This window comes from Rhinichthys klamathensis, unplaced genomic scaffold, assembly GCF_029890125.1.
Source record: "Rhinichthys klamathensis goyatoka isolate OS25496 unplaced genomic scaffold, OSU_Roscu_1.1 h1tg000109l_1, whole genome shotgun sequence".
Taxonomy (NCBI): Eukaryota; Metazoa; Chordata; class Actinopteri; order Cypriniformes; family Leuciscidae; genus Rhinichthys; species Rhinichthys klamathensis.
This window is the reverse complement of record NW_026606647.1, coordinates 890,555-907,087: the sequence shown is the minus strand read 5'-3', so window position 1 is coordinate 907,087 and position 16,533 is coordinate 890,555. Positions and strand designations below refer to the sequence as shown.

The window sequence follows — 16,533 nt, the reverse complement described above, 5'->3', positions numbered from 1 at the left end:
TCATTGCGAAAACACTTGAACGAGTTGCTTTTAACCAAGTATCATCCTTCCTGTCTCTGAACAACCAGCTGGATGTCAACCAATCTGGCTTCAAGAAAGGACATTCAACTGAGACTGCATTGCTGTCAGTCACGGAAGCCCTGCGGATCGCAAAAGCTGCTTCCAAATCATCAGTTCTCATTCTACTGGACCTGTCTGCTGCCTTCGACACTGTGAATCATCAGATCGTCTTGTCCGCCCTCTCATCACTGGGCATCACTGGAACCTCCCTCAACTGGTTTGAGTCCTATCTCACAGGTAGGTCCTTCAAGGTCACATGGAGAGGTGAGGTATCCAAAGCACATCAACTGACCACAGGGGTTCCTCAGGGTTCAGTTCTCGGACCGCTCCTCTTCTCCATTTACACCACATCACTGGGACCCATCATACAGGCACATGGTTTCTCTTACCATTGCTATGCTGATGACACCCAGCTCTACCTCTCATTTCAACCAGATGATCCCACAGTAGCTGTACGGATCTCAAGCTGTCTGGCGGACATCTCGGCATGGATGAAGGAACATCACCTGCAGCTCAACCTGGCAAAGACTGAGCTTCTCGTCCTCCCTGCCAATCAGTCTCTACAGCACGACCTCACTATCCAGCTAGATTCTTCCTCAATCACCCCATCAAGGTCGGTCAGAAATCTTGGAGTAATCTTTGATGACCAGCTGACCTTCACAGACCACATTACAAAGACAGCTCGATCATGCAGGTTTGCTATGCACAACATCAGGAAGATCAGGCCTTTCCTAACTGAGCATGCAACACAACTTCTCGTCCAGGCCCTGGTCATTTCTAGGCTTGATTACTGCAATGCTCTTCTGGCTGGACTTCCATCATGTGCAACTAAACCTCTACAAATGATCCAGAATGCTGCAGCTCGTCTTGTCTTCAACGAGCCCAAAAGGGCCCACGTCACTCCGCTGTTCATCTCTCTGCACTGGCTACCACTCGCTGCTCGCATCAAGTTCAAGGTTTTGACACTTGCTTACAGATTGACCACAGGATCAGCTCCCTCCTACTTCCACTCACTACTACAAGTCTACATCCCTACCAGAAGCCTACGATCGGTCAATGAGCGACGGCTCGTGGTACCATCACAGCGGGGCACAAAATCACTCTCCAGAACGTTCTCATTCACGGTTCCATGCTGGTGGAATGATCTGCCCACCCTCATCCGGAATGCAGAATCCCTGACAGCATTCAAAAGACAACTGAAAACTCATCTCTTCCGGGAGCACTTAACATAAAAAAATAAAAATAAAAATCCTTTCCTCTAAATCCTCGCTTGCCTGGCTTATGCTACTCCGAGCTATGTCTGAACTTTGTATTTTGAGCACTTCTTGCATTGTTTTTGCCTCTTCACGATGACTCGCTTGGTTTAGTCCTCAGTTGTAAGTCGTTTCGGATTAAAGCGTCTGCTAAATGACTAAATGTAAATGTAAAATGTAAATGATTATGTGATCATAGGTGGCACCTCCTCAAGATTCATTTTTAAACTAAATAATAAAATTTCTTAAATATTTTTATTTAATAAATACAACTGACAACAATAAAGTGAAATATTTGTTTTATTAAAGACACAACAAGGAGATGTGTGATAGGTGGCACATCCTCAAGATTCTTTTTGAAACCTGAGGTAATTATTTTTTTAATAAAGTTTTTAAAAACTCCAATTGCATCCATCTCATGCACTCCAGGACTATTATTATATAATTTTAGATATTTTAGTGTTTGTTTGTTTATTTTTTTCCCAATAAGATAGACTAAACGCTAAAATTAGAATAAATTTGGCAGTATTCTACTTTCAGAACTTTAGCTGATGCGTGAGGTGCATTTTTTCTCGCTTCAGACGTTCTCAATGTTCATGCTTGTCTCACCTTCCCATTCACCTTCAAACACTCACTTCTCTCTCTTTCTCTCTATCTCTGTCTCTGAATTTGAGTGTTAGCTTGATATTGTAGCAACAAAACTAAAATGTAAATGGATAGTTTATCCAAAAATGAAAATTCTGCCATCAATTACTCACCCTCACATTGTTTTAAACCTGTATGACTTTATTTCTTCTGCAGAACACAAAACGGTTATTTTGAAGAATGTTGTGTATGCCAAACAACATTTGTGGCCCATTGACTTCCATTGTATGGGGAAAAAAGACGTTTCTCAAAATATTATTTTATGTTCCACAGAAGAAAGAAAGGACATACTGCTTTGGAATCTCGTGAGGGTGAATAAATGATGACAGAATTGTCATTTTTGGCTGAAATATCCCTTTAAATTTTAGTTTTGTTGCTACAATATCAAGCTAACATTCCAATTCAGTGAGTGTTTGAAGGTGAGTAAGAAGGTAAGACAAGCATGAACATTGAGAACGTGTGAAGCGAGAAATGCACCTCACGCATCAGCTAATGCCAAATTAAAGGTGTAAATTAAAGTTCTATTTGTAAAATACTGCAGAGCACTTGCTTCTTTGAGAGAACTTTGTCAGTGTTACCGCACAGGACTTGAACTGAACTCTTGGTTGAGGTTTTGGTGTTATAAGAAAACCATTTTTGATCAAAGAAAAACAAATTCCATCTTATATGGTTTGACCTGCATGTGGGAGGTGGATGGTTTACCCAGTTTCTCAAGATTTTAATTTGTGATTGACATCTCGCGGTCTATCAAAGCCTGACCTGCACACCTATTGTAATGAGCTCCATACCATGATGGTTATCACAAATAAAGACCATATGCATGTATTCAGTCATACACAGTCGTCTTTAAAGAGATACTTCACCCATGTCATTTTAAACCTGTTTGACTGAATTTTTTCCATTGAGCACAAAAGGATATTCTGTATATATATATATTATACACACTACCATTCAAAAGTTTGGGATTGGTCAATTTTTTTTAATGTTTTTGCATCTCTTACGTTCACCGAGGCAGCATTTATTTGAGCAAAAATACAATAAAATTAAGTAATATTATGAATACAGTTATATTATTAAAGATTAATTTATTTTTCTATTTTAATATATTTCAATTCATTCCTGTAATGCAAGGCTGAATTTTCAGCATCATTACTCAGTCTCAGTTTCACATCATCCTTCAGAAATCATTCTAAGCAGATTGATGTTCACTATTGATAGCAATATTGAAAATGGTCGCTTAATATTTTTTCAGCATTCTTTGATGTTAAAAAAAAAACAGCTTTTATAAATAGAATTTTTAGCAACGGCATACCTGTCACATTTGATGAATTTCTTTGTACTTTAAAAAAATATTTCTGACCCCAAACTTTTGAATGGTATGTTTGTATGTTTTAAACATTGACTATGAATTGTTATATTAGTGGGCAGGATTTATGAACAATGATTAATTGTGTGTGTTTATAATGTCACCTCATCAGTCAAATGCTCATCAGTGTAAAATGCCGTGTCTCATTAGTACCTTATTTGTCTGATTGAAAATTAGCAAGTCAAGTTGAGAGTGCTTTCTCACCGCGTCTTACCTGTGCTTTATGCAAACACTGTCTTATGACTCTCTCTGTGCTAGTGGATGAATTTAATTTAAGATGCAAACTCAGTTAAAATTAGAACTGATCATTATAACTAAATATTTATGATGCAGTGGCATTGCTACCAAGCGTTCCCCTGCATATACCGGTGAGAGTAATGAGCAAGAGGTCACATGAGGTTACAGTGCTTGAACTTTTCAGCTCATGCAGCAGAAATGTTGCTCAGGATATGGAGGTTTTAATTGACTCATTTTGGAAAAAGGTCTCCAGGTTAACCATTCGAATAATTTTGTTCCTGCTGAATTAGCTTTTTTGAAGATCATATTATAATATACCTTGTGAAAAGGACACACATACAATATGCATGCTATGCAGAGGTTACACATTTAATTGGAGGGTGCGTTCTCTGGGGAAAGATAAACATGCTTCATATTTTATTAGATTGTTTTAGTATCATATTATGTTTAAAAAAAACATTCTGATGGCTTCCATTGTTTTCGTTTTCTCAAAAAGGTGCGTTTGATCGTTTAAATTGTTGTAAACCTGCAAACTTACTTTTCAGTACTTTTTAAAATAACTCAAGAATACTTTTACAATACACTATTAAAAATAAAGTTCTTTATTTGCATTGATTGTTCCATGAAGAACCTTTAACATTAATGCGACCTTTCCATTGAACAAAAGGTTCTTTATAGTGAGAAAAGGTTCTTTACATTGAGAAAAAAAAAATGGTTCGGTAACACTTTATTTTAGTGTCCTTGTTATATGTAACTTACTGTTATTACTACATAAGTACATGCAACTAACCTTCAACCAAACCCTAACCCTATAGTAAGTACATGTAGTTGCTTAATATTACTCAGTACTTCAATATCTAATTACACTGTAACAATAACCCCTTAAAATAAAGTGTAACCAATGGTTCTTTTAAGAACTGCTCACCGAAAGGTTTTTTGGGGAACCAAAAAATTGTTCTTCAATGGGATTGCTGCAAAAACACCTCTTTGGAACCCTTTTTAAGAGCGTACATACAGTTTCTAATTATGTCAATTCTACTATAAATTGTTTCAGAGGCTATAAATTATGGTAACTTTTTAATCGACGTTGAATTGAATATTTGTAAGTGGTGCTTAAAAATTGAGCACTCAAATGACTAATAACACTAAATATTATTATATCTAAGAGGTTTTTTCTTTTAAATGTAACATTTGAGGGGAAATGGTAAAGCAGCTTCTTATTCAAAGTAAGCCGGATCAAGGCAGTTCAGCAGATTTAAACTTTAAGGGAAACAACCAAGTGTTATTTGGCTTTTAAACAAGAAAAATGGCTGCTATCAATATATGTTTCTTTGACAGGCTCTGCAGTGATGTTTATATAGATCCATAGCTGTGGAAATCCAGGCTTGGGTTTTGTTACTTAAGGAGGGTAATGATGTAGAGCACACTGCAACCAATCACAAACATTCCTCAAGGATTAATAAAAGGGCAGCTGTGACATCACTGTAAGATCAGAGCCACATGTTGTGTTTTTTGGCGTTTAATCCGAACCACAGTGAGCTTGCACATGCACCAGATACCTCATACTGCGCACTGACATCTGGGTAAGATATAGCATGTCTCTTGAAAACATACATCCTATTGGAAATTCCTAGAGCAGATGTGTGAAGGTATTGTGCTGGTTATCACATTAAATGCCATATAACACTACCTCCATTCTTATCTACTCACATTTGTTGTGTTGTACATCATCTTATATCATGGAGTTATGTAATCTTTCAGGGATTTAGATGCTTCTTAAGTCACTCTAAAAGCTGTGACGTATGACTTTTACTTTTGAATGTTACTCTTGTACTAAATGACATGCTGTTGACATTTTAACAACTTCATGCTTCTTTGATTATACTCGAACATGCAATGAAGAACCAAGAGGGGCATGAGAAAATATGTTGTGCTTTTTGTCTTTAAATATTGTGTATTTGTTTTTTATGTGACCTCTGAAAACATTTATTCATTTAGCATATGCTTTTATCCAAAGCGAGGTGCAAATGGGAAAAGATAGAGATACACAGATAGAGGTAAGGAGTAAAATTGCTGAAGAAAAGAAAAGAGAAAAAGGCCCCCATCTTTAAACGCACAAATTGGATCAATTGGTCAAAAGAGTGCAAAGAAAATTGCATGAAAACCTACGTTATTCTGAGCTTTTATGGCATTTATGACATGCTTATCCTTAAGTCCACAACATGAAGGATTAACTGTCATTAATTCAGGGGGATTTAAACATGTTCAGATGTAGCTCAGTGATTCAGGGCTTTAGTCGCTCTCGCTGCCCTAAATCAGGGCAACTGTGCAAATGTCAGCATCTCTGACCATAGACTACTGCACTGATGAGTCATTAAACAGCCTATTCATAAATTAATTTTGAAAAATTACAAAATGTGTCATGATTGCCACAAAAATTGTGATTGGCACAAAAAAAGATCTCATCATTGATAATACCGTAATCAGAAATATTTCTTGAAATTGCTCATTTTGTGTTACATGAGAGAAACAAAGTCATATGACATGAAAGCAAATAAAAACATGACAGAGTTATAATTTCTGTGGGATCCATTCCTTTAAATGGGAAGGTTGTTGTAGCCTACATAGACAGTTCATACGAAGACAAGATTGTACTCTTTTGTATCCAGCAGACTTCAATAATGGATCTCAAGTCTTCGGTGACCCACATCAGTAGTTCCTGCTTTTTCCTCCTGCATTTCTCATCGTATTCATCTAATCCCAAGTGAATTAGATCTTGTAAGTCCGGTTCTTGGATCATTCTTTTCCATGCCCTAAAAAGACTCACACAACCATGTTTTTCTTGTTCTGAAACCATCACCTCCACTTCAGTAGAATCCTTCATGTCTTCAGCCCATTTCCTTGGTCACTAGAGCATTGGATTTTGTATATTCAGTACATAGTTCAGATTTGGAGCATGTCTCCGCAGCGTTCACCGGGCTAGTCGTCCAAATAGTTTAGTAAGTCTGTGGTTTTCTGGGGCGGCAAGTAGGAGTTTGAGGTGGGTTTTATTCAGCCAACTCTGACAGGATGATGGTTACACAACCCTGCTGGCCACGGGTTGTGAGGAAAGAGGCTCTTTCAGACGGGGGGCCATTTGAAAATGAAACCATTGTTGTTATTCGTGGGACACCTCAGTTTGTAACAGCCATGATTAGATCCATATGTGACCACTGCAGTGAAGCTTAGTTTCAGCCCTGGGAACAAGGGAAATCCAGTGACACTCAGTCTGTTGTTACTGTATTTACTGTAAAAGAGATAGTTGGTCACTTAAAAAAAAAATCAAAAGCCAGCATGAAAACCACAGACAAAACATTATTAAAATGTGACTGCTTTTCTGAGGTGACAAATCGGAAACATGCGTAAGCCTTTAGTTAAACTTTCTCTCTCTTTCCCTTGAAACCACATTATATTGGTTGCATTAGTTCAGGATCTGGAAAAGATCAAGCACAAGCAGGCTATCATCTTTTAAGCTACTTGTTCCAAAGATTGACAGATTGATCTTTCAGGCGAAGCAGCCTGTCTTTCCATAACTCACAGCAGATTCGATAATGCTAGCCTGCTAAAAAGACTGGATTTATGATGGTTATTGCTGGTTTGGTGCTGTTAACCAACAAAAATACTGGTCAACAAGCATGGTCTTTTTTTGGTAAGAACTGAATTTTTCGGTGGTAATGCTGTTGATTGCCAATAAAATAATGTTGATTTTTTAAATAATTTTTGACAATTTGTAAATACAACAAAACATGCTTGTGTTCATTTAAATAAAATCAGTTTACAATAGCATGAACAATTGAACAAGCATTCAAAACTAACTGGTTAAAATGTAAATTTCTAGTACAAACATGTTCTCATGAATATGCAAATGTAAATTAAATAGCCAGTATTGATGTTCAGTGAACTTCTTTGGAAACCATGTTGCTGAACTATACCGGTATTCTAAATTGTCCTCAAAACACAACGGCTAATTAGTTTAGAATCAAGCAGTCTTTTGTCAGCACCCGGGGATAAAAGCAGCAGGTTCTATAGTTATTTGGAGGGATAGATTCAGAAGAGGTGTAGAAAGAAGTCTCTCCGCTCTTTGCTGTATAATATGTATAATATAATATGACTTGCAGGCAAACACGGCTATCTCTTTCTCATTTAAATGCTAATGAACAGTAGGCTGGAGTCCTGAGAGTAGTGGTGGAGGCTGTGCATTTTTAATGTCTTATCTCAAAGCCAAAGGTAAAAGGTAGCAGCTCCTGTGCCGTGACTGACGGGTGAGTACATGATCAGTCATTACGTGCACCAGAGCTGATCTGACCTGTGTGTCTTTTTGTGAACATGCATGAATCAACTCTGTTAGCTTTAGAAAGTGTTGTAAGGGTTGTGTGTGTGTATTATTTTTATTTTTTATTTTTAATAAAATATTTTAATTTAAAGACGGCCTATTATGCTTTTTCACATTTTCAACATTGTTTAGTGTGTAATGTTCCTAAATAGTCTGCACATTTTTAAAGCACAAAGTCCACTCTAAAGGAAGTTATTCTCTATATCAGTAAGCACTGTTTCTGAACTCCCTGAAATGCCTCTGGTAGTCTTGTAGACTTTTTCCAGGGAACGTACACGTCACAATATTCCTCATTTAAATAGTTCATGCCCAATATGCAAACAAATGGGTTATTATGGTAAGGGGCGTCACATTTCCGAAACACAATTGAAACGGTTAACCAATCACACTGGTGCTGTAGACCAATCAGCGCACATTTGATTTTTCGGAAGGAGGGGCTTCAAAGAGACCGAAACTAAGCATCGTTAGCCAACTATTGTGTTGGTAACAATGGAATTTGCGACCATAGTTGGCTTTGGGAAATGCACCCCAGGTCGTTACTGACAGATTGGGTAGAGAATTGCTGCAACAATGTAACATATGTGACAAATAATGTATTTTTTTGACAGGGCCTCTTTAAATATAAATGTTTTTTTTCATCAGTCATTAGCTGCGTTTGAAATGACATACTGTATAGTAGGTACTGCATTTGTTTTTAAACTTCAGGATCGTTAAAAAAAAATATGTTCTATACTATGAATGGTTTAGTATGAATGAAGTTGGCACCGCCATGTGATCTGAACCGTCAGTTTTGCCGCTTCACTTCTATTCACAAATCCCTCCCCCTCATGGGATAGTAAGGTGTGGATGCGCACTTCAGAATCTCGCCGTAAATAGTAGGTCATACTGTTTTATGAATACTGTGAATTCTGACACAGTACTAAGCTCACATACTGTTTTTCACCTACTATAGGCCTTATGTAGTCCCGCCCCTTTTCAGGGCTGCGCTCGTTGTGTTGTGTCTTCCGGTTTGTATTTCCACAGCATGAAAGTAAGATCTTACGGCTTTATGAATGAGCCGCTCATTTTAATATCTTCCTGGTCTGATATTTGTTATGACATTTGCAAACATTACAATGCTCATGATAACTTTAGTTAACTCTATAATAAGTAAATCCACTTCAGCTAATTACTCTTCGAATTACTCTTCAAACACAGTATTCTAAAGATGGCTGCGCGCTTGTTTCTCTGGTGCATAAGGTCTATATAGTATGGACGTAGGCATATTTGGATCCAGTGATTATCTTTGTCATAGGGTAAATACATCCCCAACTCTGTAGACTACTTTCCCTTGACCTCTATCTTTGAAGTCACTACAAAGGAATTATGCCATTTCCTCCAATAGCCTACCTCTTCTCCTTGATTTTAAGTGATAAGTGTTTTTCCATTCTACTATAATGCACTTCACAGGATCCATCCATTTCCCCAGAAGTTTTTAACTATTATCAAATATAATGTCGGAATTGGCCATGGATCCCACTAATAATATTCCATACGGTCAAATCTGATTCTAACGCACTCCATACAAATCCCAAGACATCTGCCTAGTTTTGAATGTCATTTTGATTTGATCTAAATTACCCAGCATCTGGTTGTACAATCATGATGATAATCATAAATGAAATGAGATTGAGGCGTAAAAAAAGAACTGCAAAAATCATTCAGATAATTAAAAGGTAGTGATAACCATACAGTATGTTAAGGTTACAGGCATGCATCTATAAATTACATGGAAATATTTGCATATAGATATGGAATGGACAAAGTGGCCAGTTTTGAATACTGTGCAGATATTTGGGGTTTGGGTTGATCGCACTAAATTAAAACTTTACAGAACAGACAACACATAAATCACACTTGATCCACTCATCCGGTGTGTATCGCCACGTCCTTTCTAACTTATGCAATAGATTGGAATATACCCGCACACATGAGCCTGTGCTTTGACTGACTGCTGATGCAGAGATAATGAGATGCTTTACTGAGCTACGAGTGGTAATTGCCTGGGCTTGGTGTGTGAAAATCAAGGCCATTTCGTGTTTCTGTGTCATTGTCGTCCTGGATCACACCTGTTATCTGTCTGCTTGAGCTGACTGCAACCAGACACTTATAGTTCACACACTCTCACTTACAGTACTCTGCTTAATCATTTCTGTTTAATTCTGTCATATTCAAGGATATTGTTGTGTGCTACATTTGGTCGGCATTGCTGAGGCTTTTAAAATCCAGCCATTTTGGCTATCGTTTCCTTTAGTGCACAAACACTCGCTTGCATTGATTTATGATGCTTTGCTAGAAGACAGTCAGGTGTTGAAAGGATGATATCTCAATATCTGTCTATCTTCATCTGTGCTTCTTCCCTGGCCTCATCAGACAGACAGAGAGAGAGAGAGCTTGCACACACATTCCAGTTTCAAAGAGAAATCTTGCAGAGATTCATCAGTTATCATCACAAAAAGAACACTATGTGACTGATCTGCCATCCAGCCCATAAAAAAGCCAAAAAAATGAGAGCTTATTATGATATTAAAAATAAACTGCTAACAATGTAATATTACATTGTTAGCAGTTTATATTTAATATCATAATAAGCTCTCATTTTTTTGGCTTTTTTCTTATTATTTTGCTTATCAAAACATTGCATGGAATGTTGCATTTAATCTAATAAAGGTAATGACATATTTTTTTCATACTTGCCCCATTTGGAGGCCGGATCAAGTGTAACCAGAATAAGTGCTGTTATAGAGACAAATGTTGCTTTTAATAAACTATGCCACTCAAAACACCAATAAAGACAGACTGCATATAAATTGCTATATTGGGTCAGATCATTGCAACACTGACTGCCCTTTCCACTATAAATTGGTCTCATTCTCACTTTCCGGTTAACTCACACTGACACATACACAAACACAGACACACAAGCTTTCCACTTAATGATTTTCACACTTCACAAGTCATTTTCGCTGCCCCTTAAACACAACCCTCACAGAAAACTTTCTGCATTTCTAAATTTACAAAAAAACAAAATTTAGGATGATTTATAACCTGTTTTCCTCATGGGGACAAAAAAATGTCCCCACAAAAATGTATGGCATTTCCATGCTAACTATCTTTACTATCCTAACGTAGGGAATACCTGAACCACACACACACTAAAACACTAAAGCACTAAAACCATAAAAGAAAATAAATAAATGTAATTCACAAATCCGTCAGTGAGCATTCTTAATTAAAGGTTTAAATGTTGTGGTTTGGATGTATGTTTCGCAATTCAGCCATTTATGTGATGAATAGCCCTTGCTGGCATTTCTGTGGTCAATGGCTGTTTAGCGCAAACTTGGTGCAACATCAGGTTGCGCTTTTTTTTGCACAAATACTGAGACACAAGCATGCAAGTCCACATTGAACTATGACCCTATGGTTATACTTTGCCTTTACAACAAATTTACAACAATCATCATTCTCCACTGCCATTTTTATATAAAAGTCTCAACAAATCTAGTAATCCTTATGTGTTCTGCTCTAACATGCCATTCTCACTATACTTCTGTCTCCTTAGGGCAGATTTCATACTTTGTGGAATTTAATCATTGCATTTACTGATTCTCAGCAAAACAGAGAAAGCTATCGTGGATTGAGCCCTCGACTCTTTTACAGCACTGAATAGCAACAAACACTGTCTGTCATGCACTGTAAAATTTGCTTGATCCATGAGGTTATCAACGAAATGCTTATGCTTAAAATGTTGCAGATTTATGTTGCTAATGAGAATCTCTGAACCTATATACAGGTCCTTCTCAAAAATTTAGCATATTGTGATAATTATTTTATAATGTAATGATAAAAATGAAACTTTCATATATTTTAGATTCATTGCACACCAACTGAAATATTTCAGGTCTTTTATTGTTTTAATACTGATGATTTTGGCATACAGCTCATGAAAACCCAAAATTCCTGTCTCAAAAAATTAGCATATCATGAAAAAGGTCTCTAAACGAGCTATTAACCTAATCATCTGAATCAACTAATTAACTCTAAACACCTGCAAAAGATTCCTGAGGCTTTTAAAAACTCCCAGCCTGTTTCATTACTCAAAACCGCAATCATGGGTAAGACTGCCAACCTGACTGCTGTCCAGAAGGCCATCATTGACACCCTCAAGCAAGAGGGTAAGACAGAAAGAAATTTCTGAACAAATAGGCTGTTCCCAGAATGCTGTATCAAGGCACCTCAGTGGGAAGTCTGTGGGAAGGAAAAAGTGTGGCAAAAAACGCTGCACAACGAGAAGAGGTGACCGGACCCTGAGGAAGATTGTGGAGAAGGACCGATTCCAGACCTTGGGGGACCTGCGGAAGCAGTGGACTGAGTCTGGAGTAGAAACATCCAGAGCCACCGTGCACAGGCGTGTGCAAGAAATGGGCTACAGGTGCCGCATTCCCCAGGTCAAGCCACTTTTGAACCAGAAACAGCGGAAGAAGCGTCTGACCTGGGGTACAGAGAAGCAGCACTGGACTGTTGCTCAGTTTTGCATGTCATTCGGAAATCAAGGTGCCAGAGTCTGGAGGAAGACTTGGGAGAAGGAAATGCCAAAATGCCTGAAGTCCAGTGTCAAGTACCCACAGTCAGTGATGGTCTGGGGTGCCATGTCAGCTGCTGGTGATGGTGCACTGTGTTTTATCAAGGGCAGGGTCAATGCAGCTAGCTATCAGGAGATTTTGGAGCACTTCATGCTTCCATCTGCTGAAAAGCTTTATGGAGATGAAGATTTCATTTTTCAGCACGACCTGGCACCTGCTCACAGTGCCAAAACCACTGGTAAATGGTTTACTGACCATGGTATTACTGTGCTCAATTGACCTGCCAACTCTCCTGACCTGATCCCCATAGAGAATCTGTGGGATATTGTGAAGAGAAAGTTGAGAGACGCAAGACCCAACACTCTGGATGAGCTTAAGGCCGCTATCGAAGCATCCAGGGCCTCCATAACACCTCAGCAGTGCCACAGGCTGATTGCCTCCATGCCATGCCGCATTGAAGCAGTCATTTCTGCAAAAGGATTCCCGACCAAGTATTGACTTGAGTGCATAACTGAACATAATTATTTGAAGGTTGACTTTTTTTTTTGGATTAAAAACACTTCTTTTATTGGTCGGATGAAATATGCTAATTTTTTGAGACAGGAATTTTGGGTTTTCATGAGCTGTATGCCAAAATCATCAGTATTAAAACAATAAAAGACCTGAAATATTTCAGTTGGTGTGCAATGAATCTAAAATATATGAAAGTTTAATTTTTATCATTACATTATGGAAAATAATGAACTTTATCACAATATGCTAATTTTTTTGGAAGGACCTGTATTATGCAACAGATGACTTATGATTTATATTTTTGTAAAAGGTATTAATAACATCAATGTTTCTTTCAATTAAAGTTTAAAGGAAACCTATAACGTATACATTAACATGGCAGCATACTGCATCCACCAATTGACATTGCTCTTTGACCTGGATGGTTTTTGACGTACCAACAACCGTGAAAATCATTTATTTAACTGTTGTACAATTTAAAAAGTGCAATTTAACCATGAGGAACAAATTTCTCTGTAGCACTTACATTTTAAAATACTTATCTGGCACAGAGTTTTCTTTCATTTGTTTTAGTTTTCAGTTTTGTGAATGGCTGACAACTCCTCAGTTTGTGTGGCGTGATGGGATGGCAAAGTATCCACTGTTGCACACTTCAGGATCAGGTACTGTTTCATGAATAGCCTACTCATTTGACTTAGGCCTATATTGCTTTTTGCATGCTATACAGTACAGGTGTATTTAGGGCCCATATGCTCCATGCTGAAGGTGAAACAATCTTCTTTTGTAATTTAGTTTGTTTCTCCATCAGGATTCAGTAAAAATATTTTTTTGATCATCACACTATAGCAGAAAAGGTGCGTTTTCCATAAGAGGTGCGTTGTATCAAAGTTTTTAATAAATATAGATATTATTAGTCTAATTCTATACACATTGCTTCCTTTCTTTTCAGAACAATGCAATGAAAGTGTTGTCTTTTATTTCCAAATAACTGCTACTGTTTTGAACGCATGTAGCGCGTGGGCGTCGCCAGGGTGATATAGAGAGCGCGAGTCGTTCGCATGTTTACATGGGTTTTAGTGAAGATAAGCGTAGCACCCCCATTACTAACATGTCTCATGATTTTGTTTTGGTTTCGCCGCATGTATTTGCATTGCCTAATTGCGTTCAAAACATAAATGGGTGTTACTTTTAAGGTAAGTCTCCGCCCAGGGGGAGTAGCAGCGCTCCATCCACCTGCCAGACTACTTCAGCAGCAGACAGTCAGTGGACCTGAAGCGCGCGCTGCTGCTGCTGGTGGTGCTGCGTGGACAAAAATACACGAGACGGGTTTAAAAACTCCGGTCGAGAGGGGATACGTGCACTTCATTTGAACTGACACGGAATCAGTATCATAAATTAGTTTAAAGGAGCAACTACTTTGTGGACACGTGTATGCAGTTACTTTTGACTGGACGCATTGTTTTTTGTTTCTGTACGTTTTCTTTGCGCTGGATTGTAAATGGTTTGTACAGTTGGACACACAGGGTCGTTTTTGACGGACGTTTTGTAGGTGAGTTCTGCGTTAATTTCAGTTTATTTTAAGATAAACATGTATTTTATGCTTCACGTCACATACATCATACTTGTTTGTACTGAAGATCAGCAGCACAGTTGTTATCCAAATATTTTTTGTATAGGCTACATTATTTTTAAGAGGATCAGTCCATTACACGCTACTGAAATCTGATGGAAAAATATTTTGAAAGGTTTATTGAGACATGTTTTTCTAAAAATGGAAATGACAATGCTATTGATCGTTGAAGTTCATTTGCAAGTCATATGCTGATGGATCTATTTGATTTGTTTGGAATGAATGAAAAAAGCTTTAGTTGTGACAGAGATCAGCCGCTGTAAGACCAATACTTCACTGATTATTTATTTAAAGTAATTAAACATATTTATTAATTATTCTTAATCTTTTACTGCTTTTTGACACAGTTCTCATTATACCGTTACTACAACAATAAAAACCATTACGTGCATTATGAATATTTAATAAGTCAATTATTAGAAAGTGAAAGGTTTCCATAAAGAATTTGAAATAATATCTTACCATTTATCCGTAGACTCAATGTTAAGGAACCAATAACCAATTGAGTAGAAACGTGTAAATATATGGGAATAAAAATCCCTCAAACTTATCTCTATTAACAATTTCCATTTGCTACCATTGAATAAGGAGAGATGTAAAATTGAAATCATGAATATATGAGGAATTCTTACAGCTCATTTATATCTTGTCTAATGTCGATCCTCACCCCCTTACTCCCTCAACTCTCATGCAGGACCGAATAAATCTCTTGTGGGTCTTTGGATAAAGTGATCATGCAGGGAGTCGGGACTTTGGTGCTGGGGACCCTTCTGGTCTCTGTGTTCTCAGCTGTCTCGGTCCACAGCAGCCCTTTGTCTTCCCTGCCGCCCGCCTCTGTTCCACGAGTCTTCCTGTCCTTCAAAGGTAAGATGCATTTCTGTTGTCTTTGCTCTGACTGTCTCACACTGTTGCTCTGTGGATGCTTACAGCCCCTGCTGGAGATGGCATCCACTGCTTTCCTGTTCAAATCAATATAGAAATAAATACATAAACAAACAACTGCAATTGATATGATATAGATTGCATGGGAAATATGCGTTATTATTTTTGTCCTCAGTGTTTCCAGGAAACCCGAGTCTCATAATGTTAACTTTCAGTGCATTTTTAATGTGCTTCTATTCTATTGTCGTAGCCAATAAGGTTTTTTAATTGTGCTTTGTGGGAATCTCTTCAGTTTTGTGCTGAGCAAGCTACTTCCCTTCTTAGGTTACATGTCTGTTTCACCTTTCTAATTCAAGGAGTTTTCACAGTCTGCTGGCTGAACTAATTTTACTTTCTGTTGCCCGTTATTGTGTTTCTTTAATTGGTTTTTCCAACACTCTTTGGGATTGAGCATGTCTACCAGAAAGGACCTAAATTCAGAATTTGCACAACTGTGAGTTTAACCCTTGCTGGTGGAATTGGATTTCATGTTGGGTTTGTGCACGGCTCTTGGTTGGCTAAGCAATGCAATTAGGTTTTAGTTCTGAAACAGTATTTCCCATGGGATTCTCTGAACTGATTTTTTTTTTTTTCTGAATATCCATGTTCTTGGTAGCAGCCCATTTTCCAGGACTACACATCAATGATTTCTTATAATAGTTCAGTTTTATTGTAATTGTATGGTCAGGAATCGCAATTGAAAGGTATTATTTGCTTTTAAGCTTAAACTATATGTTTACAGTCTTTCCTCCAAAATGGAATACTGATACTGTATATGATATTGGTGTTGTTGGTTTCCCAGGACCTTTATGCCTAATCTTAGTGTACTTCTGTCAGTCAACATTGACACTGACCACTCTTGACTGCCAAAATATACACTGGAGACATACTACATGCTAGCACAGGATAGGATA

General features: G+C 37.7%; 2 protein-coding genes across 3 annotated transcripts in view; one reads left to right on the top strand and one right to left on the bottom strand.

The window, feature by feature from the left end:
* Positions 1–16,533, bottom strand: part of tnfrsf18 (tumor necrosis factor receptor superfamily, member 18) — a 343,660-nt gene that overhangs the window by 241,525 nt on the left and 85,602 nt on the right. The window lies entirely within an intron of this gene.
* Positions 14,355–16,533, top strand: part of sema3fa (sema domain, immunoglobulin domain (Ig), short basic domain, secreted, (semaphorin) 3Fa) — a 44,995-nt gene continuing 42,816 nt past the window's right edge. For both annotated transcript variants that reach the window (XM_056253723.1, XM_056253722.1), the window contains exons 1-2: positions 14,355–14,617; positions 15,393–15,562. In XM_056253723.1, the coding sequence (XP_056109698.1) occupies positions 15,433–15,562 (130 nt within the window). In that variant the 5' untranslated portion in view covers positions 14,355–14,617; positions 15,393–15,432. The remainder of the gene's footprint in view (positions 14,618–15,392; positions 15,563–16,533) is intronic.